The 24864-nt window shown below is 42.8% G+C and overlaps 1 protein-coding gene across 2 annotated transcripts in view; it reads left to right on the top strand.

The window, feature by feature from the left end:
• The window catches only part of LOC106582842 (protein argonaute-3), a 53461-nt gene extending 30490 nt beyond the window's left edge, over positions 1-22971 (top strand). For both annotated transcript variants that reach the window (XM_014166360.2, XM_014166350.2), the window contains exons 11-19: positions 2599-2732; positions 3250-3434; positions 9315-9474; positions 10144-10234; positions 10646-10840; positions 11258-11392; positions 12232-12333; positions 12707-12906; positions 16005-22971. In XM_014166360.2, coding sequence (XP_014021835.1) covers positions 2599-2732; positions 3250-3434; positions 9315-9474; positions 10144-10234; positions 10646-10840; positions 11258-11392; positions 12232-12333; positions 12707-12906; positions 16005-16113 — 1311 coding nt within the window. In that variant the 3' untranslated portion in view covers positions 16114-22971. The remainder of the gene's footprint in view (positions 1-2598; positions 2733-3249; positions 3435-9314; positions 9475-10143; positions 10235-10645; positions 10841-11257; positions 11393-12231; positions 12334-12706; positions 12907-16004) is intronic.
• Positions 22972-24864: the final 1893 nt, after the last annotated feature.

Below are 24864 nucleotides of genomic sequence, written 5' to 3'. Positions count from 1 at the left end.
CCTTCAATGCTGCAGAAATAGTTTGGTACCCTTCCCCAGATCTGTACTTCGACACAATCGTGTCTCTGAGCTTTACAGACAATTTCTTCGACCTCATGGCTTGGTTTTTGCTCTGACATGCACTGTCAACTGTGGGACCTTTTATGTCTGTCTGTCTGTCTGTCTGTCTGTCTGTCTGTCTGTCTGTCTGTCTGTCTGTCTGTCTGTCTGTCTGTCTGTCTGTCTGTCTGTCTGTCTGTCTGTCTGTCTGTCTGTCTGTCTGTCTCCAAATTATGTCCAATCAATTGAATTTACCACAGGTGGACTCCAAGTTGTAGAAACATCTCAAGGATGATCAATGGAAACAGGATGCACCTGAGATCAATTTCGACTCTCATAGCAAAGGGGCTCAATACTTATGCAAACATTACTAAACCTGTTTTCGTTTTGTCATTATGGAGTATTGGGTGTCGATTGCTGAGGATTTAATATTTTTTTTTTTTTTAATATGATCAATTTCATAACAAGGCTATAACGTAACAAAGTGGAAAAGTCAAGGGGTCTGAATACTTTCCAAAGGCTCTGTAGTCCAGTTTGTAATGGCCTTTTTAAATGTAAAATTAATTACATGTAGTGAGCTTTGAAATGATGTATTTATGTCCATTTTTTGAATGTGGTTAAAATTCATGACATTTTGATGATGGTAGTATGATAAACAAACAAAATATAGTTACATAGTTTGACATTTTTGTTTACTCTTTGAAAGTGCTAATATTAAACACCAAAAAGTAGATGCAAAAATGTAATTTCAGCCTCTGTTGCCTCGCCTTGAAGGGTTAATGTAAAGGTTAGGGGCAATACAATTCTGACAGTTTCAGTGTTGAAATGCTCAAATTGGACCTTTTTTAGTTTTTTTTTCCAAAACACCTTAAAAAAGAAACAAAACATTTTAAAACACTGCACCTGTGTCTTTCAGTCTGTATATGTTAGGCCTAAATACAGTGGCAAGAAAAAGTATATGAACCCTTTGGAATTACCTGGATTTCTGCATAAATTGAGATCAAATCACATTTTATGACCAATCTAAATTACAACAATAGACAAACAGTCTGCTTAAACTAATAGAACAAATTATTATTTTCAATGATGGCCTAGGAACAGTGGGTTAACTGCCTTGTTCAGGGGCAGAACGACAGATTTTTACCTTGTCAGCTCGGGGATTCGATCTTGAAACCTTTCGGTTACAAGTCCAACGCTAACCACTAGGCTACCTGCCGGCCCAAAATGTTGATGTGCTGTGCCTTTTTCTTTTTTTATCCACACATAGTGTTGTGTGTTCCTTCTAAACAACTGAACTTTAGTTGAATATGTCCACAGTATCGCTGTGGAACATCCAGATGCTCTTTTGCGAACTTCAGACGTGCAGCAATGTTTTTTTAGACAGCAGTGGCTTCTTCCGTGGTGTCCTCCCATGAACACCATTCTTGTTTAGTGTTTTACGTATTGTAGACTCGCCAACAGAGATGTTAGCATGTTCCAGAGATTTCTGTCAGTCTTAGCTGACACTCTAGGATTCTTCTTAACCTCATTGCAAGAGCAAGGTGCAGAATGCTAAGTTATCTTTGCAGGACGGCTACTCCTAGGGAGAGTAGCAACAGTGCTGAACTTTCTCCATTTATAGACAATTTGTCTTACTGTGGACTGATGAACTTCAAGGCTTTGAGAGATACTTTTGTAACCCTTTCCAGCTTTATGCAAGTCAACAATTCTTAATCTTAGGTCTTCTGAGATCTCTTTTGTTTGAGGCATGGTTCACATCAGGCAATGCTTCTTGTGAATAGCAAACTCACATTTTGTGAGGTGTGTGTGTGTGTGTTTTTTCTTCTCTCCCTCTCATCGGGCAGGTCTAACCAACATCTCGTCTCATTGATTGGACTCCAGGTTAACTGACTTCTGACTCCAGTTAGCTTTTGGAGAAGTCATTAGCCTAGGGGTTCACATACTTTTTCCAACCTACACTGTGAATGTTTAAATTATGTATTCAATATAGACAAGAAAAATACAATAATTTGTGTGTTTATTAGTTTAAGCACACTGTCTATTGTTCTGACTAAGATCATCAGATAAAATTTGATGACTAATTTATGCAGAAATCCAGGTAATTCCAAAGGGTTCACATACTTTTTTGTGTGTGTGTTTTGGTTTAAATGTATCCAATAAGTGTTGGTGTCTACACAATTATTTTCTGTGTAATTTCTACATGTGTGCCTGCATGACTTTCTGAAGTGTCTTGACTGTTGAATCTGTGCAGCATGTCCAACTCCATTGGTTGTATGTAATTACTGTGCACTGTTTTTCTATCCTCGTGGGGACCTGAAATCTCCAAATGTCTCCAAGGATTGTAAAACATGGAAAAAGATCCCTCTGAGAACAAAGGCTATTTTAAACTTGGGGGTTAGGTTTAGGCTTACAATTAGGGTTAGGTGTTACGGTTGGAGTAAGGGTTAGGGATTTTTTTTATTTTTATGGTAATACATTTTAGGTCCCCATAAGGATAGAAAAACGTGTGTGTGTGTGAACACCACGCAGCAGATCAACCGTACTACACTGTGGTTTCAGAACCGGACGGTGGCCACCCCAAGTCACGGGGTGTGGGACATGAGGGGCAAACAGTTCCACACGGGAGTAGAGATCAAGATGTGGGCCATCGCATGTTTCGCCACACAGAGGCAGTGTCGCGAGGAGATCCTCAAGTAAGAACCAACCCGTCTGATCTGTTTCACCCACTTACTATGTGTACAACTGGGTTATGCTCGTTAGGGCACACCTTGGCAAAATTTTCAATGGAAAACGAAAATGAGCATTTCTTATTGGTCCAGGTAGTCCTGCCCTGTTTCAGTACATTTTCTTCCATTTGGTGCCTAATAAACATCCCCCCCCTCCTATTCATTCCTCCCTGCTACGGATGTGTTGTTGGAGATGGCCTTCCAGATAAGAAAGTGATCCTTGTGTAGTTACTTTGTCCTCTACGCCTCTGATACAACCTTAGAATTTACACAGCGACTTTCAAGGATTTCATTACTAAAACATTCCCTAACCAACCAGATTATATTTGGTCTTTACAACCCTTACTTTTTCCCTCCTCCCCCTCCCTCATTTCTCCCATTACTGACTTTCTCTTCCTCATTCCTCTTTCCCTCCCTAATTCTTCCATCACTCTCTTCCACATCCCTCTCTCTTCCTCCATCCATTACCCACCTCCTTCTATAGGGGTTTCACAGACCAGCTGCGTAAGATCTCCAAGGATGCTGGGATGCCCATTCAGGGCCAGCCGTGTTTCTGTAAATACGCCCAGGGAGCCGACAGTGTGGAGCCCATGTTCAGGCACCTGAAGAACACCTACTCTGGACTGCAGCTCATCATCGTCATCCTGCCTGGAAAGACCCCCGTCTACGGTAGGCGGCACCCATAGACATATGCTACCGTTCAAAAGTTTGGGGTCACTTAGAAATGTCTTTGTTTTTGAAAGAAAGAAAAGCACAGAATAGAAAGAGTGGGAGGCCCCGGTGCACAACTGAGTAAGAGGACAAGTGCATTAGTGTCTAGTTTGAGAAGCAGATGCCTCACAAGTCTTCAACTGGCAGCTTCATTAAAACCTCTTGGGGCTAGGGGGCAGTATTGAGAATTTTGAAAAAAATATGTGCCCATTTTTAACTGCCTCCTACACCAACTCAGAAGCTAGAATATGCATATTATTGTTCAGGTTTGGATAGAAAACACTCTGAATTTTCTAAAACTGTTTGAATGGTGTCTGTAAGTATAACAGAACTCATATGGCAGTCAAAACCCTGAGACAAATTCTGACAGGAAGTGGATACCTGATGTGTTGAATTACCTTTAAGCATATGCCATTGAAACACACAGGGGCTTATTAATCGTTGAGCACTTCCTATGGCTTCCACTAGATGTCACCAGTCTTTACAAAGTGTTTTGAGTCTTATACTGTGAGAACTGAACGAACAAGAGCCTTGGAACGGTGATGGCCGATTAGACTCTTGCGCGCGAGTTCATGTTGGGTACTCTCGTTCCAAAACGTTTTAAAAGAGAATGCAAACGTCCGCCTTGAATATTATTCATGTTCTGGTTAAAAAAGGCACTAATGATTTATGCTATACAACGTTTGACATGTTTGAACGAACGTAAATATTTTTTTTCCCCTTGTTCATGACGAGAAGTCCGGCTGGCATAGATCATGTGCTAACAACACTTAGCTTTTTGGACATAAATTAGGAGCTTTTTCGAACAAAACTACATTTGTTATGGACCTGGGATTCCTGGAAGTGACATCTGATGAAGAGAATCGAAGGTAATGGATTATTTACATAGTATTTTCGATTTTAGATCTCTCCAACATGGTGGTTAGTCTGTATCGCAAAGCGTATTTTTCTGGGCGCAGTGCTCAGATTATTGCAAAGTGTGATTTCCCAGTAAGGTTATTTTTAAATCTGGCAATCCGGTTGCGTTCAAGAGATGTAAATCTATAATTCTTTGAATGACAATATAATATTTTACCAATGTTTTCGAATAGTAATTATTTAATTTGTTGTGCTGCTTGACTGGCGGTTATTGGAGGGAAACGATTTCCTCAACATCAACGCCATAGTAAAACGCTGTTTTTGGATATAAATATGAACTTGATAGAACAAAAAATGCATGCATTGTCTAACAATGTCCTAGGAGTGTCATCTGATGGAGATTGTCAAAGGTTAGTGCATCATTTTAGCTGGTTTTCTGCTTTTGGTGACGCCTTTCTTTGAATTGACAAAACATTACACACAGCTATTGTCAATGTACTCTCCTAACATAATCTAACTTTATGCTTTTGCCGTAAAGCCTTTTTGAAATCGGACAACGTGGTTAGATTAAGGAGATGTTTATCTTTCAAAGGGTGTAAGATAGTTGTATGTTTGAGAAATTTGAATTATGACATTTAATTGTTTTCAAATTTGGCGGTCTTGATATTTCACCTGTTGTTGATTGGGTGTACCAGGGGTGGGACGCTTGCGTCCCACATAGCCCATAGAGGATAAACAGTACCCACAAAACACCAGTCTCAACATCAACAGTGAAGAGGCGACTCCGAGATGCTGGCCTTTTAGGCAGAGTTGCAAAGAAAAAGCCATATCTCAGACTGGCCAATAAAAAGAAAAGATTAAGATGGGCAAAAGAACACAGACACTGGACAGAGGGACTCTGCCTAGAAGGCCAGCATCCCGGAGTCATCTCTTCACTGTTGATGATGAGACTGGTGTTTTGCAGATGCTGTTTAATGAAGCTGCCAGTTGAGAACATGTGAGGTGTCTGTTTCTCAAACTAGACACTCTAATGTACTTGTTCTCTTGCTCAGTTGTGCACTGGGGCCTCCCACTCGTCTTTCTATTCTGGTTAGAGCCAGTTTGCGCTGTTCTGTGAATGGAGTAGTACACAGCGTTGTACGAGATCTTCACTTTCTTGGCAATTTGGAATAGCCTTCATTTCTCAGAATAAGAATAATAATAAAATAGACTGACGAGTTTCATATGAAAGGTCTTTGTTTCTGGCCATTTTGAGCCTGTAATCGAACCCAGAAATGCTGATGTTCCGGATACTCAACTAGTCTAAAGAAGACCAGTTTTATTGCTTCTTTAACTTCTCTAGGGTATGTGGGATAGTAGCGTCCCACCTCGCCAACAGCCAGTGAAATAGCACAGCGCCAAATTCAAAACAACAAATCTCATAATTCAAATTTCTCACACATACAAGTATTATACACCATTTTAAAGATAATCTTCTCGTTAATCCAACCACACTGTCCGATTTCAAAAAGGCTTTATGGCGAAAGCATAGCATTAGATTATGTTACGACAGCACATAGACAAGGAAAACCACACAGCCATTTTCCAAGCAAGGAGAGGCGTCACAAAAAACAGAAATACAGCTAAAATTAATTACTAACCTTTGATGATCTTCATCAGATGGCACTCATAGGACTTCATGTTACACAATACATGTTCATAAAGTTCATATTTATATCCAAAAACCCAATTTTTACATTGGCGTGTTCAGAAATGTTTTGCCTCCCAAAACTTCCGGTGAATGAGCACATCAATTTACAGAAATACTCATCATAAACGTTGATAAAATATACAACTGTTATTCAAAGAATTATAGATACACTTCTCCTTAATGCAACCGCTGTGTCAGATTTCAAAAGCACACTTTGCAATGATCTGAGTACAGCGCTCAGTCACAAAACCAAACCCGCCATTTTGTGAAGTCAACAAAACTCAGAAATAGCATTATAAATATTCACTTACCTTTGATCTTCATCGGAATGCACTCCCAGGAATCCAAGTTCCACAATAAATGTTCATTTGTTTCGATAAAGTACATATTTATGTCCAAATACCTCCTTTTTGTTTGCGCGTTCAGTCGAGTAACCCAAATGCACTGTGCTCGCGCAGTAAGTTCAGACAAAGTCAAAAAAGTTATTACAGTTCGTAGAAACATGTCAAACGATGTATAGAATCAATCTTTAGGATGTTTTTATCATAAATCTTCCATAATATTCTAACCGGACGATTTCTTTGTCTTCAAGAAGGAAAAGGAACATAGCTAACTCTCACGGGAGTGCGCGCCACTGAGCTCATGTCATTTTCTCAGTCATCTGATTCCAAGACCTCTTATTCTCTCCCCATTCACAGTAGAAGCATGAAACAACGTTCTAAAGACTGTTGACATCTAGTGGAAGCCTCAGGAAGTGCAAAATGACCCCACAGACACTGTATATTGGATAGGGAATCACTTGAAAAACTACAAACCTCAGATTTCCACACTTCCTGGTTGGATTTTTTTCTCAGGTTTTTGCCTGCCATATGAGTTCTGTTATACTCACAGACATCATTCAAACAGTTTTAGAAACTTCAGAGTGTTTTATCCAAATCTACTAATAATATGCCTATCCTACCTTCTGGGCCTGAGTAGCAGGCAGTTTACTACAGGCGCGCTTTACATCCGGACGTCAAAATACTGCCCCCTACCCAAGAGAGGTTAATCAGCACAACAGTGTTCAGCCGTGCTAACATAATTGCAAAATGATTTTCTAATGATCAAATAGCCTTTTAAAATTATAAACTTGGATTAGCTAACACAACGTGTCATTGGAACACAGGAGTGATGGTTGCTGATCATGGTCCTCTTTTTTTTTTTTTATCTGCCGTTTCCAGCTACAATAATAATTTACAACATTAACAATTTCTACACTGTATTTCTGTTCAATTTGATGTTATTTTAATGGACAAAAAAATTGCTTTTCTTTCAAAAACAAGGACATTTCTAAGTGACCCAAAGCTTTTGAACGGTAGTGTACAGTTGAAGCTGGAAGTTTACATACACCTTAGCCACATACGTTTAAACTCAGTTTTTCACAATTCCTGACATTTAATCCTAGTAAGAATTCCCTGTCTTAGGTTAGTTAGGATCACCACTTTATTTTAAGAATGTGAAATGTCAGAATAATAGTAGAGATAATGATTTATTTCAGCTTTTATTTCTTCACATTCCCAGTGGGTCAAAAGTTTACATACACTCAATTAGTATTTGGTAGCATTGCCTTTAAATTGTTTAACTTGGGTCAAACATTTCTGGTAGCCTTCCACAAGCTTCCCACAATAAGTTGAGTGAATTTTGGCCCATTCCTCTTGACAGAGCTGGTGTAACTGAGTCAGGTTTGTAGGCCTCCTTGCTTGCACACGCTTTTTCAGTTCTGCCCACAAATGTTCTATAAGATTGAGGTCAGGGCTTTGTGATGGCCACTCCAATACCTTGACTTTGTTGTCCATGCATTTTGCCACAACTTTGGAAGTATGCTTGGGGTCATTGTCCATTTGGAAGACCCATTTGCGACCAAGCTTTAACTTCCTGACTGATGTCTTGAGATGTTGCTTCAATATATCCACACAATTTTTCTTCCTCATGATGCCATCTATTTTGTGACGTGCACCAGTCCCTCCTGCAGCAAAGCACCCCCACAACATGATGCTGCCACCCCCGTGCTTCACGGTTGGGATGGTGTTCGTCGGCTTGCAAGCCTCCCCTTTTTCCTCCAAACATAATGATGGTCATTATGGCCAAACAGTTCTATTTTTGTTTCATCAGACCAGAGGACATTTCTCCAAAAAGTATGATCTTTGTCCCCATGTACAGTTGAAAACCGTAGTCTAACTTTTTTTGCCGGTTTTGGAGCAGTGGCTTCTTCCTTGCTGAGCGGTCTTTCAGGTTATGTCGATATAGGACTCGTTTACTGTGGATATAGATACTTTTGTACCTGTTTCCTCTAGCATCTTCACAAGGTCCTTTGCTGTTGTTCTGGGATTGATTTGCACTATTCGCACCAAGGTGCGTTCATCTCTAGGAGACAGAACGCGTCTCCTTCCTGAGTGGTATGACGACTGCGTGGTCCCATGGTGTTTATACTTACGTATTATTGTTTGTACAGATGAACGTGGTAGCTTCAGGCATTTGGAAATTTCTCCCAAGGATGAACCAGACTTGTGGAGGTCTACAATTCTTTTCTGAGGTCTTGGTTGATTTATTTAGATTTTTCCCATAATGTCAAGCAAAGAGGCACTGAGTTTGAAGGTAGGCCTTGAAATACATTCACAGGTACACCTCCAATTGACTCAAATTATGTCAATTAGCCTATCAGAAGCTTCTAAAGCCATGACATCATTTTTCTGGAATTTTCCAAGCTGTTTAAAGGCACAGTCAACTTAGTGTATGTAAACTTCTGACCCACTGGAATTGTGATAGTGAATTATACGTGAAATAATCTGTCTGTAAACAATTGTTGGAAAAATGACTTGTGTCATGCACAAAGTAGATGTCCTAACCGACTTGCCAAAACTATAGTTTGTTGAGATGAAATTTGTGGAGCGGTTGAAAATAAGTTTTATTGACTCCAACCTAAGTGTATGTAAACTTCCGACTTCAACTGTACATATACACATGATGTTCATTGCAATCACCTTATCCGTGCTGATTCACGGTCTAACATTTTCTGTATCTATATAATCCTTCTACCAAAGAATCTGCTATTCTTTGAAACTCTTGTGTTGCTGAAGCAGCTTTGATAAGGGATGTGTGCTGTTGCATGTTAACAGATAGTGTACATCTGTCTGGTATCTATCAATACCTTCCCTTTAAAGCACAGGTGGTACTTTCCTCTTTACGTTCCTAATCTGACTGTTAATTGCACAGAGATTGATTGATCACTGCCTGTTACTGGTCCTGTGTAGCGGAGGTGAAGAGGGTGGGAGACACTCTCCTAGGAATGGCCACTCAGTGTGTCCAGGTGAAGAACGTGGTGAAGACGTCCCCCCAGACCCTCTCCAACCTCTGCCTCAAGATCAACGTCAAGCTGGGGGGAATCAACAATATCCTGGTGCCCCACCAACGGTACGTGGCCACTGTGGCTGGAGGATAGAAGGACTGTGGAATGACCATACACATATTTTTATTCAGCTGAAGTAAGCACATTTTCTTTTGGAAATGTACGTACCTTTTCAAATTTAGTCATATTTATCTTCCATTAGAAGTTTGCATAAATTAGCTTGAAGTAGCTACAAAACAAGTTTTTTTCGCCACATAATCCAAAAGGGAGGCTACAGCTAATATTCTTTCCTAAAATTACTGTTTGCGATTCACAAATTATTATTTTGATTCACATGATTCGATCCACCGCGATTGAACCGAATCCCAGCTACTATAATGATGTAGTGAATTGTTTGTTTTGTCAAAGAATCATTCATATGAATCAAGTTAATTGTTCAATTGTATTTATTTTTTGAGACCTGTGAAGCGGGGCATCCGTTTAAACAGTAAATTAACTTTGTTAGCCCTTACTACAATAGTCTATCTATTTTTTAATACTGTATGTATTGGTCTTGAGAATGTTTCTTTTTTTTTTGTACACAAATTCCATCAATATCAATCTCCCAATCAAGTGTCGTCCAATTTATGATTGACATAATTGTACATACTGTGTGAAATCTAAACCCTTAATCATATTAGAGACCCTTTGTTTGAACTCTGTCCTCATTGGTCCTTCTCTCTTCCTCCACCCAGACCCTCAGTATTCCAGCAGCCTATCATCTTCCTGGGGGCGGACGTTACACACCCCCCTGCTGGAGACGGGAAGAAGCCCTCCATTGCTGCAGTGAGTTCACTTAACTCCTATTGGCCTATACCAGGAATCTCAATCTCTTTTTGCCCAGGGGCCACATTTATATATTTTTTTACTATTACAACCATGGTCCACATTTACTAAGACAACCGCAGGCTGCATTAAATAGGCTCGCGGGCCTCATCTGGCGTGAGGACTACATGTTTGAGACTTCTGTGGCCTGGTCTATACTGTATCGCCACTGCATTCAAGTTCATAATGTTTGTGCAGAGCTAATCAATTTGTGCAGCGCTGGTTTTTCTCTCACACACACACACACACACACACACACACACACACACACACACACACACACACACACACACTCTCTCTCTCACCCTGTTTCTCGCTTTACATCCTTCTCTCTCCCACCCCGTTTCTCTCTATACATCTTTCTCTCTCCAGGTGGTAGGCAGTATGGACGCACACCCCAGCAGGTACTGTGCCACAGTCAGGGTCCAGAGGCCCAGGCAGGAGGTGATCCAGGATCTGGCCTCTATGGTCCGAGAGCTGCTGATCCAGTTCTACAAGTCAACCCGCTACAAGCCCACCAGGATCATCTTCTACAGGGACGGAGTGTCAGAGGGCCAGTTTAGACAGGTGAGTAAAGACCGAGTGACTATCCTGGGGACAAAAAAATGGAAGTCTCTCTCCACCTCCAGAAGTTCAGAAACCAGAGGGTCAAAGGTTGCATGTCAAATGTTGTCCCTCTTTAAATAAACTGTTAAAGTTAGGTAGATGTCCTATCTGTGTAAGTAAACCATTGATGCACATCATGAAGATCCACTAAGAGGACATTAGAGTAACATGCATGGGCTGTGACCAAAACATGAAGACACATATTTACCTGTCACATTGTCAGATGGTGGTGAAAGGGTGCAATGTTGAGGCCTATATCATCCGCCTCAACTGGTGTGAACTAGAAAAACTTGCCCATAACGGAGATGGAGGATATTGAAAGTCATATCGTCAGTAATGGATGTTTTTAACCCCGTTTTATCCCTCTGCCCACCCCAGGTGTTGTACTACGAGCTGCTGGCCATCCGCGAGGCATGCATTGGCTTAGAGAAGGAGTACCAGCCCGGCATCACCTACATCGTGGTCCAGAAACGCCACCACACCCGCCTCTTCTGTGCCGACCGCAACGAAAGAGTGAGTGAGCCCTCTTTTCCTTCTTGCCACCCTCCCAGCTACCTTAGGGTCATTCTGAGATAATACCCATGCCTGAGTCACACTATGGGGCCAAATCACACCCAAACTGTGCTGGTTCTTACATTTTCTTCTAGCACTGTTCCTGCTTTAGTAGATGCGTAACCAGGCCAGCTCATTACAGCTTGACTCAACTCTGTTTGGCACACCAGTGTGAAAAGCCCTTTATAGATTAGGGGGGAATTGTGTGTTACAGAGTTGGTCCGTGGTCTTTATTAACCGCTCTAAATGGTTGTCCTAATTATCCAATTACACTGTTGTCAATGGACCTGCTCTCCTCACCCCTGGTAATTATATTCCATTATAGCATTAGGCCTGATGTGAATTGACGGACCTGGAGTGCCACTCAAGGCCTGGGAGAGCAGGGCTTTTGGAGTTATCACCTTGTTTACAAGTGAAGTGAACTTTGACGGACAGGGAGAAATCAATTTTTTCATTATTCTGGTCATTTGTAGATTACATCATTCAGAGCTGTGGAGATAAGGCGGCGCACAATTGGCCCAGCGTCGTTAGCGTTTGGTCGGGGGTAGGCCGTCGTTGTAAAAAATTATTTGTTCGTTACCGACTTGTCTAGTTAAATGAAGGTAAATATATCAAATAAACACTCTACACCTCCCCCGTTCGTTCACTTTCTGACGTCATTAAATGAGTCCAAGGGGAAAGTTCAATGAATGGACGTGTGTGAAGCTTGGTGTTGAAGTAGAACAGGACAGATGGAAGGATGTTTTTAAGATGGACAGATATTAATAATAACCCCAAATCGACATCTTCTCTTCGTTCAGGTTGGACGTAGTGGAAACATTCCTGCTGGCACCACGGTGGACACGGACATCACGCACCCCTACGAGTTTGACTTTTACCTCTGCAGTCACGCTGGAATACAGGTACTGCAGCATTCATCTGTTCATCTAGCCTGCTGCCTCACTGCACTTTGCTCTCAGGAAATGGCTTCATGAAATTTCGGGAAATACACTGTATTTTTTTAATTTAATCACAGTTTATTCACACTGCATTTTTTTGGTTTTGGTTTTTTGGAAGGTAGACAGTTCTTTACTGAAACTAAACTACCAAATACTCTTTGGTTTTGTAGTTGAAAAAAACGAGAATAGGCCTATACCTCATTCTAAAACCCAATTCTCCAGAATTGTAGTTGAAAGCCATTGTCTCTTTTTACATCACTTTTTATACCACATCTCCATTAAATCCACAAATTGGGGCTGTGTAGTATGTATAACTTCTGCTGTCTGCTTTCCCCAGGGGACCAGTCGGCCCTCCCACTACCACGTCCTGTGGGACGACAACTGCTTCACGGCCGATGAGTTCCAGCTGCTCACCTACCAGCTGTGCCACACCTACGTGCGCTGTACCCGCTCCGTCTCCATCCCCGCGCCAGCCTACTACGCCCACCTGGTGGCCTTCCGTGCCCGCTACCATCTGGTGGACAAGGAGCACGACAGGTGATTGGCAGGGATAGGGGTGGGGGTTAATGGGGGTGGGGGTTACTCTATCACTGCACAAAACAATCTGGGCGGGTTTAGTCTTTCTGCATGCTTCGCCTCTGTTGTGCTCAACATTACGTTTCATATTTCCTATCTATTTTTGGTGAAATGTACAGTACTTCAATACTGTTTTTTTTTGTGTGTTCTACTGCCACCAAAGCAGCTCTAGATAGTATACTACCCCCAAATCAAATTGTATTAGTCACATGTGCCGAATACAACAGGTGTAGACCTTACAGTGAAATGCTTACTTACAAGCCTTTAACCAACAATGCCGAGTTAAGAAATAAAAGTAAAAAGTAGTTAAAGAGCAGCAGTAAAATAACAATAGCGAGACTATATACAGAAGGTACCGGTACAGAGTCAATGTGCGGGGGCACCGGTTAATTGAAGTAATATGTACATGTAGGTAGAGTTATTAAACAGACTACTGAGTATGCATAGATATTAACAGAGTAGCTGCGGCGTAAAAGAGAGGGGGGGGGCAGCAATGGAAATGGTCTGGGTAGCCATTTGATTAGATGTTCAGGAGTCTTATGTCTTTGGGTAGAATCTGTTTAGAAGCCTCTTTGACCTAGACTTGGCGCTCAGGTACCGCTTGATGTGCGGTAGCAGAGAGAACAGTCTGACTAGGGTGGCTGGAGTCTTTGACAATTTTTAAGGCCTTCCTCTGACACCGCGTGGTATAGAGGTCCTGGATGGCAGGAAGCTTGGCCCTAGTGATATACTGGGCCGTACGCACTACCCTCTAGTGCCTTGCGGTTGGAGGCCGAGCAGGTACCATACCAGGCAGGATGCTCTCGATGGTGCAGCTGTAGAACTTTTTGAGGATCTGCGGACCCATGCCAAATCTTTTCAGTCTCCTGAGGGGTAATAGGTTCTGTCGTGCCCTCTTCACGACTGTCTTGGTGTGCTTGGACCATGTTAGTTTGTTGATGTGAACACCAAGGAACTTGAAGCTCTCAACCTGCTCCACTACAGCCCCGTCGATGAGAATGGGGGCGTGCTCGGTCCTCCTTTTCCTGTAGTCCACAATCGTCTCCTTTTGTCTTGATCACATTGAGGGAGAGATTGTTGTCCTGGCACCACATGACAAGGTCTCTGATCTCCTCCCTATAGGCTGTCTCGTCATTGTCGGTGATTAGGCCTACCACTGTTGTCATCGGCAAACTTAATGATGGTGTTGGAGTTGTGCCTGGCCGTGCAATCATGGGTGAACAGGGAGTACAGGAGGGGACTGAGCACGCACCCATGAGGGGCCCCTGTGTTGAGGATCAGCGTGGCGGATGTGTTGTTACCTACCCTTACCACCTGGGGGCGGCCCGTCAGGAAGTCCAGGATCCAGTTGCAGAGGGAGGTGTTTAGTCCCAGGGTCCTTAGCTTATTGATGAGCTTTGAGGGCACTATGGTGTTGATCGCTGAGCTGTAGTCAATGAATAGCATTCTCACATAGGTGTTCCTTTTGTCCAGGTGTGAAAGGGCAATGTGGAGTACAATAGAGATTGCATCATCTGTGGATCTGTTAGGGCGGTATGCAAATTGGAGTGGGTCTAGGGTTTCTGGGATAATGGTGTTGATGTGAACCATGACCAGCCTTTCAAACCACTTCATGGCTACAGACGTGAGTGCTATGGGACAGTAGTCATTTAGGCAGGTTACCTTAGTGTTCTTGGGCACAGGGACTATGGTGGTCTGCTTAAACATGTTGGTATTACAGACTCGGACAGGGAGAAGTTGAAAATGTCTGAAGACACTTGCCAGTGGGTCAGCGCATGCTCGCAGTACACGTCCTGGTAATCCGTCAGGCCCTGCGGCCTTGTGAATGTTGACCTGTTTAAAGGTCTTACATCGGCTGCGTAGAGCGTGATCACATAGTCGTCCAGAACAGCTGGTGCTCTCATGCATGTTTTAGTGTTACTTGCCTCGAAGCGAGCATAGAAGTGGTTCAGCTCGTCTGTAGGCTTGTGTCACTGGGCAGCTCTCGGTTGTGCTTCCCTTTTGTAGTCAGTAATGGTTTGCAAGCCCTGCCACATCCAACGAGCGTCGGAGCCGGTGTAGTAGGATTCGATCTTAGTCCTGTATTGATATTTTGATGGTTTGTTGGAGGACATAGTGGGATTTCTTATAACCTTCCGGGTTAGAGTCCCTCTCCTTGAAAGCGGCAGCTCTAGCCTTTAGCTCGGTTCTGATGTTGCCTGTAATCCATGGCTTCCGGTTGGTGTATGCACGTACGATCACTGTGGGGACGACGTCATCGATGCACTTATTGATGAAGCCAATGACTGAAGTGGTGTACTCCTCAATGCCATAGGAAGAATCCTGGAACATATTCCAGTCTGTGCTAGCAAAACAGTCCTGTAGCTTAGCATCGGCTTCATCTGACCACTTTTTTTAATTGACTGAGTCACTGGTGCTTCCTGCTTTAATTTTAGCTCGTAAGCAGGAATCAGGAGGATAGAATTATGGTCATATTTGCCAAATGGAGGGCGAGGGAGAGCTTTGTACACGTCTCTGTGTGTGGAGTAAAGGTGGTCTAGAATTTTTTTCCCTCTGGTTGCACATTAAACATGCTGATAGAAATTTGGTAAAACGGTTTTAAGTTTTCCTTCATTAAAGTCCCCGGCCACTAGGAGTGCCACTAGGTAGTATACTGCCCCCCCAGAGCAGCGCTAGGTAGTATACTGCCCCCCCAAAGCAGCGCTAGGTAGTTTACTGCCCCCCCCCAAAGCAGCGCTAGGTAGTTTACTGCCCCCCCCAAAGCAGCGCTAGGTAGTTTACTGCCCCCCCAAAGCAGCGCTAGGTAGTTTACTGCCCCCCCAAAGCAGCGCTAGGTAGTTTACTGCCCCCCCAAAGCAGCTAGGTAGTTTACTGCCCCCCAAAGCAGCGCTAGGTAGTTTACTGCCCCCCCAAAGCAGCGCTAGGTAGTCTACTGCCCCAGAAAGCTAGCTTTCTACGTAAAGAAATGTAGCTTCAAAGAAGTGTGTGTGATAGTTGACCTGTCTTTCTGATCCATTCATGTATGTCTCTGTCCTGATGAATGTCTTCTCTTCTCCCAGTGCGGAGGGCAGCCATGTCTCTGGTCAGAGTAACGGTCGGGACCCCCAGGCTCTGGCCAAGGCGGTGCAGATTCACCACGACACGCTGAGGACCATGTACTTCGCCTGAGCACCACCCCACATCACCATCACTGTACTTAAAGCACACACACACACACACACACACAAACCCCGCCTGCCAGTCAAGGAGGGTTGTATCCCCCCACAACCAGTCAATCCGGACCTGACACTGTGTAGAGGGGGGTGGGGGAAGCCCCCCGCAATGGACTGAGGATGCAGACAGACGCTGCTTTTAAACAAGAGAGGAAGAACTTGGCACTATTATGCAATATTAAACCAGCCAACTGCTTTTCCTGGGCACCCCAACTCCGCCCCCACCCTCCTCCAGTCCCTCCCTCCTTTTCTCCGGTCATGAAGGAGATCTGTTTTGATTCCGGATGTGTATGGTCAACGTTGCAGAAATCGTTCCCTTTCGTCATCATGCCTTTTACGTCATCTCAGTTTTTAACGGCAGCACTTCCTGCGCTTTTTCGTTTATTAGTTCTGTTTTGACTTTTCTTTATCAAAGGTTGAGGAGAGAAGAAGAGGATCAGGAGTGTGAAGGGTGGATCTCTATCGGTGCAGACCCATCATGGCGCACAAGCTTGCCACTGGTATTTTCCTCTCCTTTCCTCTCCAGCTTTTTTTAGCCAATGGTGACTTATCAAAAGTGTGAGTGTCAATGGACACTGGGTACTAGGAGACGAACACAAGCTATTATTGTGAGCACAGTGCCACCTGGTGTCTGAACGGTGTAAATGCTCTCTTCAAAAGTCCCAACCTGTCTGGGGAATAAGCTATGATGCTAATCATATGATTTCCAACTCGTTATCATTTGACTTGAACCAATAAGTGCTGTGCGTATACATTGGCACACATCATAGAGGGTAATACAACGATATCACACCCTAGGTCAGTCCCCTATGACATAGGCCTAATGTGCTGTCACATCAACTAACTACGTTGCAATGTGACCCTGTTTGGAATTTTCTTTCCTGTACATCATGTGTTTTGATATTTAAGGTGCTTGTTTTTTTTTGGTTTTTTTTTACCATTCTTTCCAGTATTTATTAGTACGGTCAAGATATAGTAATTTAATATGAGACGGGCGTTTTTATTTCTGCATTCTTTCTATCTCATTGCTCTTTAGATCTATCCTTTCTCTTGGATTTTAATTTGTGGTGGAAGATCCTAAATTGAATGACAGATCATGTTGCTTTCTCCTAGTGCAATAATCTTTTAGCTGAGGGAAGGAAGCTTCTTCTAGAAGATACGGTTTGAATATCTGGAAGTCTAGCAGTGAGTTACGAGAATGTGGCAGAACCCAGATCTTCTATGAGAACTCTGTTCACACAATTGGCACTTACCCGTAGCTCCTCTTTATGAAGGGATTAGAGGTGTTCGGGAAGTCTAATGGTTATGCCAGTGAGTGTGTTATGGGTTAGAAATCAAGTGCCTGGTTTTGGAAATGAACAGTCAAATGGAAGTTGTATGGATGGATTATGACGTGGCGATCCTAGCCTTTTTAAAATGTATTCAAACAAGGAAGTTAAAGGGCAAAGTTTAGCTGGAGAAAGTTGACTTTAAGCTACATTTTGCCTCTTTTTTTTTTTTGACAGACATTGCATCGCATTGAAATCCTCATGATAGAAAATCTATATATTCTGTGTGTGTGTGTGTGTGTGTGTGTGTGTGTGTGTGTGTGTGTGTGTGTGTTAGTTTATCCTATTGTCTTTGCCTAATAGCAGCAGTATTTTAGCAGATCAAGTCGTGCTGCACTCTGTCTCTATCCTCATCAGACATGGATCTAGCTGCTATATCTATATGTACTCAAGGTGACTAAGAATCGAGGCGTGCCTCAGTCATGAGCGGCAGGAGAGCTAAGCCGACATTTCATTTTTCCCCGCCATATAACTGAGCATCCAAACCAATAGTAGCTAGCTGTCTGCTGGAGTCAACAGTTCGATGATTCTTGGAAGTCCGGGAGACTGGGTGAGTGACTTGTGCGGTCGCTGCTTAGCTCCTCTGTGCTCTGTGACGTGAGGCATGCCTAGTGGTGTTCAAGAGAAAGACAATAATCTGCACTAAAAGAAGTGTGTGTCAGACCGAACACATGCCTCTGGTGCTATGGGGGTGTGTGGCCTCCTTGCCGCACACCTTTTGAGAATTTGCAGTCTGAGTAGGCCTTTGGGGGGTACAAATGTACCGTAGTAAACCTCCCAATGAGGTAAACGAGAGGGTCTGTTATGTGGGGCACTGTAGGGATTCTCGTCCTAACTGTTAGTGGAAACGGTTGCCATTGAGAATCCCTTGTTTTTGACGGTACAATGATACAAGGACACAGTTCTCAAAGCAAGGACTGCCCCAATAGGTGAACGGTAGTGTGGTCCAATGGTAGAATCCTCTCCCCCCCTGTAGTTGCGTTTTGACTGCCTTCCCGACTCTAGCCTTCCCCTGGCTGGAAGCCAATGAGTTTGAGCCTTCATGATCTTCACTAGTGTCCAAAAAGCCTTTTTAAAAAGCCAGATTGGAAGATGTGTATATGTACATTATTGTAATGCTCACACCACTTATTTTTGCTAACCAAAAAAATCGAACATATGTAGTTATAGTTATTCATCATAGTAATAATATCATTAAAGGTAAACGGTAATAAAATATGTAAGAGTTGATGATGCAATAGACTGTTGTTGACTCGTGTCCTGTGGCAATGTATAACATGAATTAGTTTATTTTGGCGTGCGTGCAGTGGATGTATTTCGACATGTAACGTGAGTCTGGGTTGTTAGACTGTTATGGATCGGGATGTAGTGGACTTGTCTCTGAGTTCTAGAAGTAAGAGGTGCTTCTATTTCTGTCACTCTTGGCAGCTGTTGTCAGATCTTCCCTGTTGTCATAGAATCCAAATGGAATCATTTGACTTTTTAAAAAAAATTTAAGAGCATAATTGTTCTGATCCAGATCGTCTTTCTCAGGCGGGAGTTGACACCTGTAGAGTAGGGGAGAGCGGGAGAAACCGGAGCTTGTCAAAGTGTTTGTAGACCCACTTTTAAAAAGATGTAGTTGATTTAAAGAATGAGATGGTTACCTTGACTGGTCATCTTCAACGTTTTGTACCGATGTGGCCCGCAGTGTTTTACGCTAAGCCTTGTGGGTTATGAGGCTAAGCCTTGTGGGTTATGAGGCTAAGCCTTGTGGGTTATGAGGCCCCTATAGAGTGAGACTTGGCCTGTAACTGTTGCTTTTCTCCTCGCGCAACCAAGGGAACTTCTTGTGCTCAGAAATACATAGGCTATAGGCCTCCAGTAAGTCTGCAATGTGACAAAGCCTATAATCTCATTTGTTTTTCCCACTTTCTCCTGACTTTTGACTCCCATTGCCAGAGGACTACATTCCATAGCCAGTAGATCTGCCATCGGATTCCCCTGAGAAGTGGAGAAAAGATGGAAGACTAGAGGACAGAAGAAGTTAAGTGTGTGTGTGTGTGTGTGTTGGTTGGTACAGAGTAGGGTATTGTAGTTAGATGGGTTTTTGTGCATGTGGCTGGTTCTGGTGTTTGTGAAGTGAGAAGTAGGGCTAAGTGCCATTTGAGGGAGGTGACGTGTATGGATCGGGACATTGTTTAGCAAGCGACAAGCGTAGCTCTCATCCAAGCTGACATTATGAGGAACGTCAAGGACTGTAGAACATTCAGATTTTCCTGGGCAAAAGAACACATGTTTACATATAGCAGATGTGTTTGCCTAACATCCTTATAACATTAGAACTCGCTACATCGTCATCCGTAACGTTTTTCAGATGTTCGGTTTTTTTTCAGCAGTTTTTTTGCTTAGTTTATGGATATTTATGAGCAAGGCCTTTCTAGGTCTAAAACATCACCCCAGAGTTTGCTATACTCTATGGAAAAGTAGCTATATTTACAGTAGCTGTATGTGTGTTCATTCCATTGCCTGTGACGCACAGATATACTGGATTCTGTGTTGTATGTTCTTTCTTTTCGGGGTGGAAGGTAAATCTATGGCAGAGTGACGAAGTCCACGGAAAGTGCCTTTCTTTATGGTGGTGCTGTAAAACAAAAGTCAAACGGAAAATCAAAAAGACGTCTATCTCATTTTTGAAGGAAAAAAAAAAACACACCTGCGTTTTATGCACAGTGTACACACACACACACACACACACACACACACACACACACACACCAAGATTGATACTGAGGACCCGCAGTCTGTTTGTTAAAGACATTAGAGTCTATGATTGTGGTTGAGCGTTCACTTAGTGGTGCATTTTGAGTCTGGACCAATGGACTTGGTAGGTTGGTACAATGGAACTTGTGTTGACAAGCGAGGTCACAGTTAAAACCGATGTGTGTGTGTGTGTAACACAGCCTGGCCCACGAATGACAAACATAGCACAGCACTTTATAGACTGCCACTCTCTCTCGGACATAAAGCCAAGAGGTTTTCTGTCTCTGTTCCTCCTCCAATCCCCACCTCCCAGATACAGTTTACTATCAAAGACTTGTTTATTATGTGAATGAGGAGATTCTCCTCCTCTGGGAAAGGGAATTGGATTACGACACCAAACAAAACGGTTGCTATCGCTACCAAGTGGTCATTTTAAAAGCGTGCCTCCAGCTCATGTGACTTCGCTAATGATGGCTCTGTTTTGAGTCAGCCTGCATTTTATATGGGTTCTCCTTAAGAATCTGAAACCACCAATGGTTTTTAAGTGTTCCAATATAAGGCATCCGTATTAGGAAGCAGGGCATCCATATTAGGAAGTCGGCAGTTGTCTGGCCCATGGCATTCTCTCATCCTAGTGCAATGCCTCGCCCTGCCTTGTGTCTGTCTTGTCCTTATTGGAAGGATAGTGGGCCCACTTTCATTGGCGTTTTGGGGCAGTTTGGGTGTAGAATAAGACTCCGAGGGGTCTGTATGAGTCATTTGGGGTACCCGTCAGTCCAGGGGGGGGGATACCTTTACAAGAGATTCAAATATATATATATATATATATGTGCGCCTCACTTACCTTGGTATGCTGCATATGTTATACTACATGAGAGGAAAAACTGCAAATATTGCTTTGGTTATTACAGTATAATGCTTGATTAATACCTGATTATGATATTCTTATAACTATTTTAGAGACAGAAGTATAACTGTAAGATATTCTTGTTTTAGTTTTTTTTGTCTTAACACTTATCTGACTTGAGCCGAACGTTTTTATTTTGTCGTCCTATTTAAATGTGTCGTTCTTTTTAATATGTATATGAAATGTATATTGCAAAATATTTTATGCTGTATTTATTGGGTGCATAAACGAGCGGCTAGCTAGAGTCTCATTGGAAGCATGGTGGAGGTGGAGCTAGGGGACGAGGCCTTAAACCCCCCCCCCACCTCTCCATGTTGAAGCCTTATCCTCCCCAGACACGCAAGCACAGCAATGTGGTGGTGGGCGGACGGAGGGGCATAGTTGAGCAGGGGGACCAGTTTTATTTTTATTTTTTTATTTTTTTTAATGAGGTATTAATTATGTAGACCCCTGCGTCTAGCTGGTTGGTTCCTCGTGAAGGGAAGAAGCCTTCTCATATGTCCTCTTACCACCTTCTTGTACTCTGTCTTCCCTCTCTCCTCCCCGGTTCTCTCCTCCCATCTTGATGAGGCCACCCCCACATGATGCGTCTCATCTCCTGTAGGGTTAGGGGAACCTTTACTGAACCACACGGACTGAGCTGAGCCTTGTTAAAAAAAAAAAAAAACTCACATCCTCATCCAGAGCTGCTACTATGTTAGCCGTGTAAACTCCCCTGGCCTGGTAGAGTGCAGGTGGGTGAGAATAGAGGAGAAAATGGAGGGAATGACGGTGACTGTGCTAAGGCAGAGGATGTTAGGTGGGGCTTCTGTCCGTTCACTTTTCCCTTGTGCCAGAGACTTTTACACAGTGAGGAGTGGAGTGTAAAGTCTCGTTCCGCTCAAACACAAGCCTCCGCCTTAAGTGTGTTCTTACTTCGTTGTTGGGTTTTATTTACGACGACGGAATGCCTGAGTTGAGTCCCCAAAAAAATGGCCTAACTCCAAAATGGCATCCTCGTGTTTCTTTTCAAACCACTAATAGTGCTACAGTAGTTGGTGAGCCCCAACGTACAAAAGTGTATGTTTCCCCACGTGTATGGATGTAAGAACAGGAGCCCGAGGGTTCTGTGTGCTGTACTTGTACCTGTATAACGAATCAAGGTGTTGTAATAATTAGTTGCTGTTCTGTTTGCCCACAGTGTCTGTTAGTTGTCCCCACCTCACTCTAGGGTCAGAGGTCAGAGGCATGGCGCTTGGAAGGGGTCGTCAACCCTGTTCAGAACTTTTAATAGGCTTTTCTACCTAATACCCACAGACAAATCCTTTGTTTACGACATGTTTACTCCATTTAGCTATCTGATTGATGTGCAAGCAGACGCTGCTTGCTTTCAGTCCGTTCGCAGTCCATGTTAAGATTTTGAAGTAACATTTGCTCGAGAGATTATCGGATGCTGTTACAATGTTACACTGGTTTGAAGACCGATCTCGTCAGTGGCCAAGAATGCTGGACTTTTAAAGAGTTTCCTATATGTTTCATCGGTATCTTGAGGTTATTTTTGTATTTGACGTGCGTCAGTTAGGGTTGTGCGCTGTGATACCATTTGAGTCCTGAGGCACCAGCTAAAATCAATGGGTGTTTGATGATACAAACAAGGTAGCCACATGAGTTCCATGCCTCGATCTCTCTCCCTTACTACTCTGTATGTTTCAAACTCTGTTGTACCAACAGGTCTTTTTATTTCAGTTTTAAATGTCTTTTGTTTTATAATTCTTTCTTTTAGGCCTTTAGTTTTGCTTTGCTACAATTTGAAGTGTATCTTTCACTAATACTTGTAATAAAAAGCTTTGCTTCAAAACCTTTCGCTTCATGATATTTGGTTCTAGACCACGCTGGCTGTAGCCACTAGTCAGTTATAGTGAAGGTAGGTTCAGCACAGATGTAATGTTACTAAATGACTATGTTCGAATTCTATTGTTCTATTATTCTTCTGATTCTATGTTGTTGCACCAGACATTTGCCTGTAGTGTAGACCCATTATGGTATTTCGTCTCTTCATTTCAAGGAATGTAAACAAGTAGTCTTGAGAAGTAGAAGTCAGAACATATTTTTTGGTAAGTAACTCCTGTATAGTGGCAAAGGGAGTGTATATTACTGGAAACTTTCTAAGTTTACAAGTAAACTACCAGAATTTTGGTAACTTTCAAGGAATATGGAATTTTATCAGATGACACCTAGTGGCATTTTTGGGCACATCAGATTATCACAGGTGTCTAATCTCTGGCACTCTGTTGCCTTATCACATGTAAAATATAACTTTTTGTAATCTAAGATTGTAAAATAAAACCATTGCATGACAACGGTATACAACAGTAACCCTAAATATAAACCAACGTAGTGAATTAATGAGGGTTTCACAATGAGATATCCTTTATGTTTTACACTTTATTTTTTTATTTTGTCAATATGTGTTATGAAAATGTTTTGTGGCCAAACTGGTGGCAGTATTTGGAAGAGTTGCAGAGTTAATTGAAAATAATGGCATTGTGTACTAGTTAATTTTTTTTCATTAATTTGTCAATTATCTCATAAACCATGTGGTTTATCCACTAGAAACTCAAGAAAATAAAAGATAGCCATATATATATATATATATATATATATATTTGCCGACAGCTGCATAAAATCGAGCACACAGCCATGCAATCTCCATAGCCAAACATTGGCATTAGAATGGCCTTACTGAAGAGCTCAGTGGCTCAATGTGGCACAGTCATAGAATGCCACCTTTCCAACAGGTCCGTTCATCAAATTTCTGCCCTGCTAGAGCTGCCCCGGTCAACTGTAAGTGTTATTGTGAAGTGAAAATGTCTAGGAACAACAACGGCTCAGCCGCGAAGTGGTAAACCACACAAGCTCACAGAATGGGACCTCCTAGTGCTGAAGCGCGTAAAAATCGTCTGTCCTTGCTTGCAACACTCACTACCAAGATCCAAACTGCCTCGAAAGCAAAGTAAGCACAAGAACTTCATGAAATGGGTTTCCATGGCCGAGCAGCCGCACGTAAACCTAAGATCACCATGCACAATGCCAAGTGTCGGCTGAAGTGGTGTAAAGCTCACCGCCATTGGACTCTGGAGTAGTGAAAACACGTTCTCTGGAGTGAGGAATCACGCTTCACCATCTGGCAGTCCGACAGAAATCTGGATTTGGCGGATGCCAGGAGAACACTACCTGGCCCAATGCATAGTGCCAACTGTAAAGTTTGGTGGAGGAGGAATAATGCTCTGGGGCTGTTTTTCATGGTACCACGAGTCCCCTTAGTTCCAGTGAAGGGAAATCTTAATAGTACAGCATAGAGTGACATTCTAGACGATTCTGTGCTTCCAACTTTGTGGCAACAGTTTGGGGGAGGCCCTTTCCTGTTTTTAGCATGACGATGCCCCCGTGCACAAGGCGAGGTCCATACAGAAATGGTTTGTCGAGATCGGTGTGGAAGAACTTGACTGGCCTGCACAGAGCCCTGACCTCAACCCTATCGAACTCCTTTGGGATGAATTGGAACGCCGACTGCGAGCCAGGCCTAATTGCCCAAAATCAGTGCCTGACCTCACTAATGCTCTTGTGGCTGAATGGAAGCAAGTCCCATCAGCAATGTTACATCTAGTGGAAAGCCTTCCCAGAAGAGTGGAGGCTGTTAAAGCAGCAAAGGGGGGACCAACTCCATATTCATGCCCACGATTTTGGAATG

Source organism: Salmo salar, chromosome ssa02 (assembly GCF_905237065.1).
Source record: "Salmo salar chromosome ssa02, Ssal_v3.1, whole genome shotgun sequence".
Classification (NCBI taxonomy): Eukaryota; Metazoa; Chordata; class Actinopteri; order Salmoniformes; family Salmonidae; genus Salmo; species Salmo salar.
Note: the sequence above shows the minus strand (reverse complement) of the source record. Positions and strands in the feature narration are given on the sequence as shown.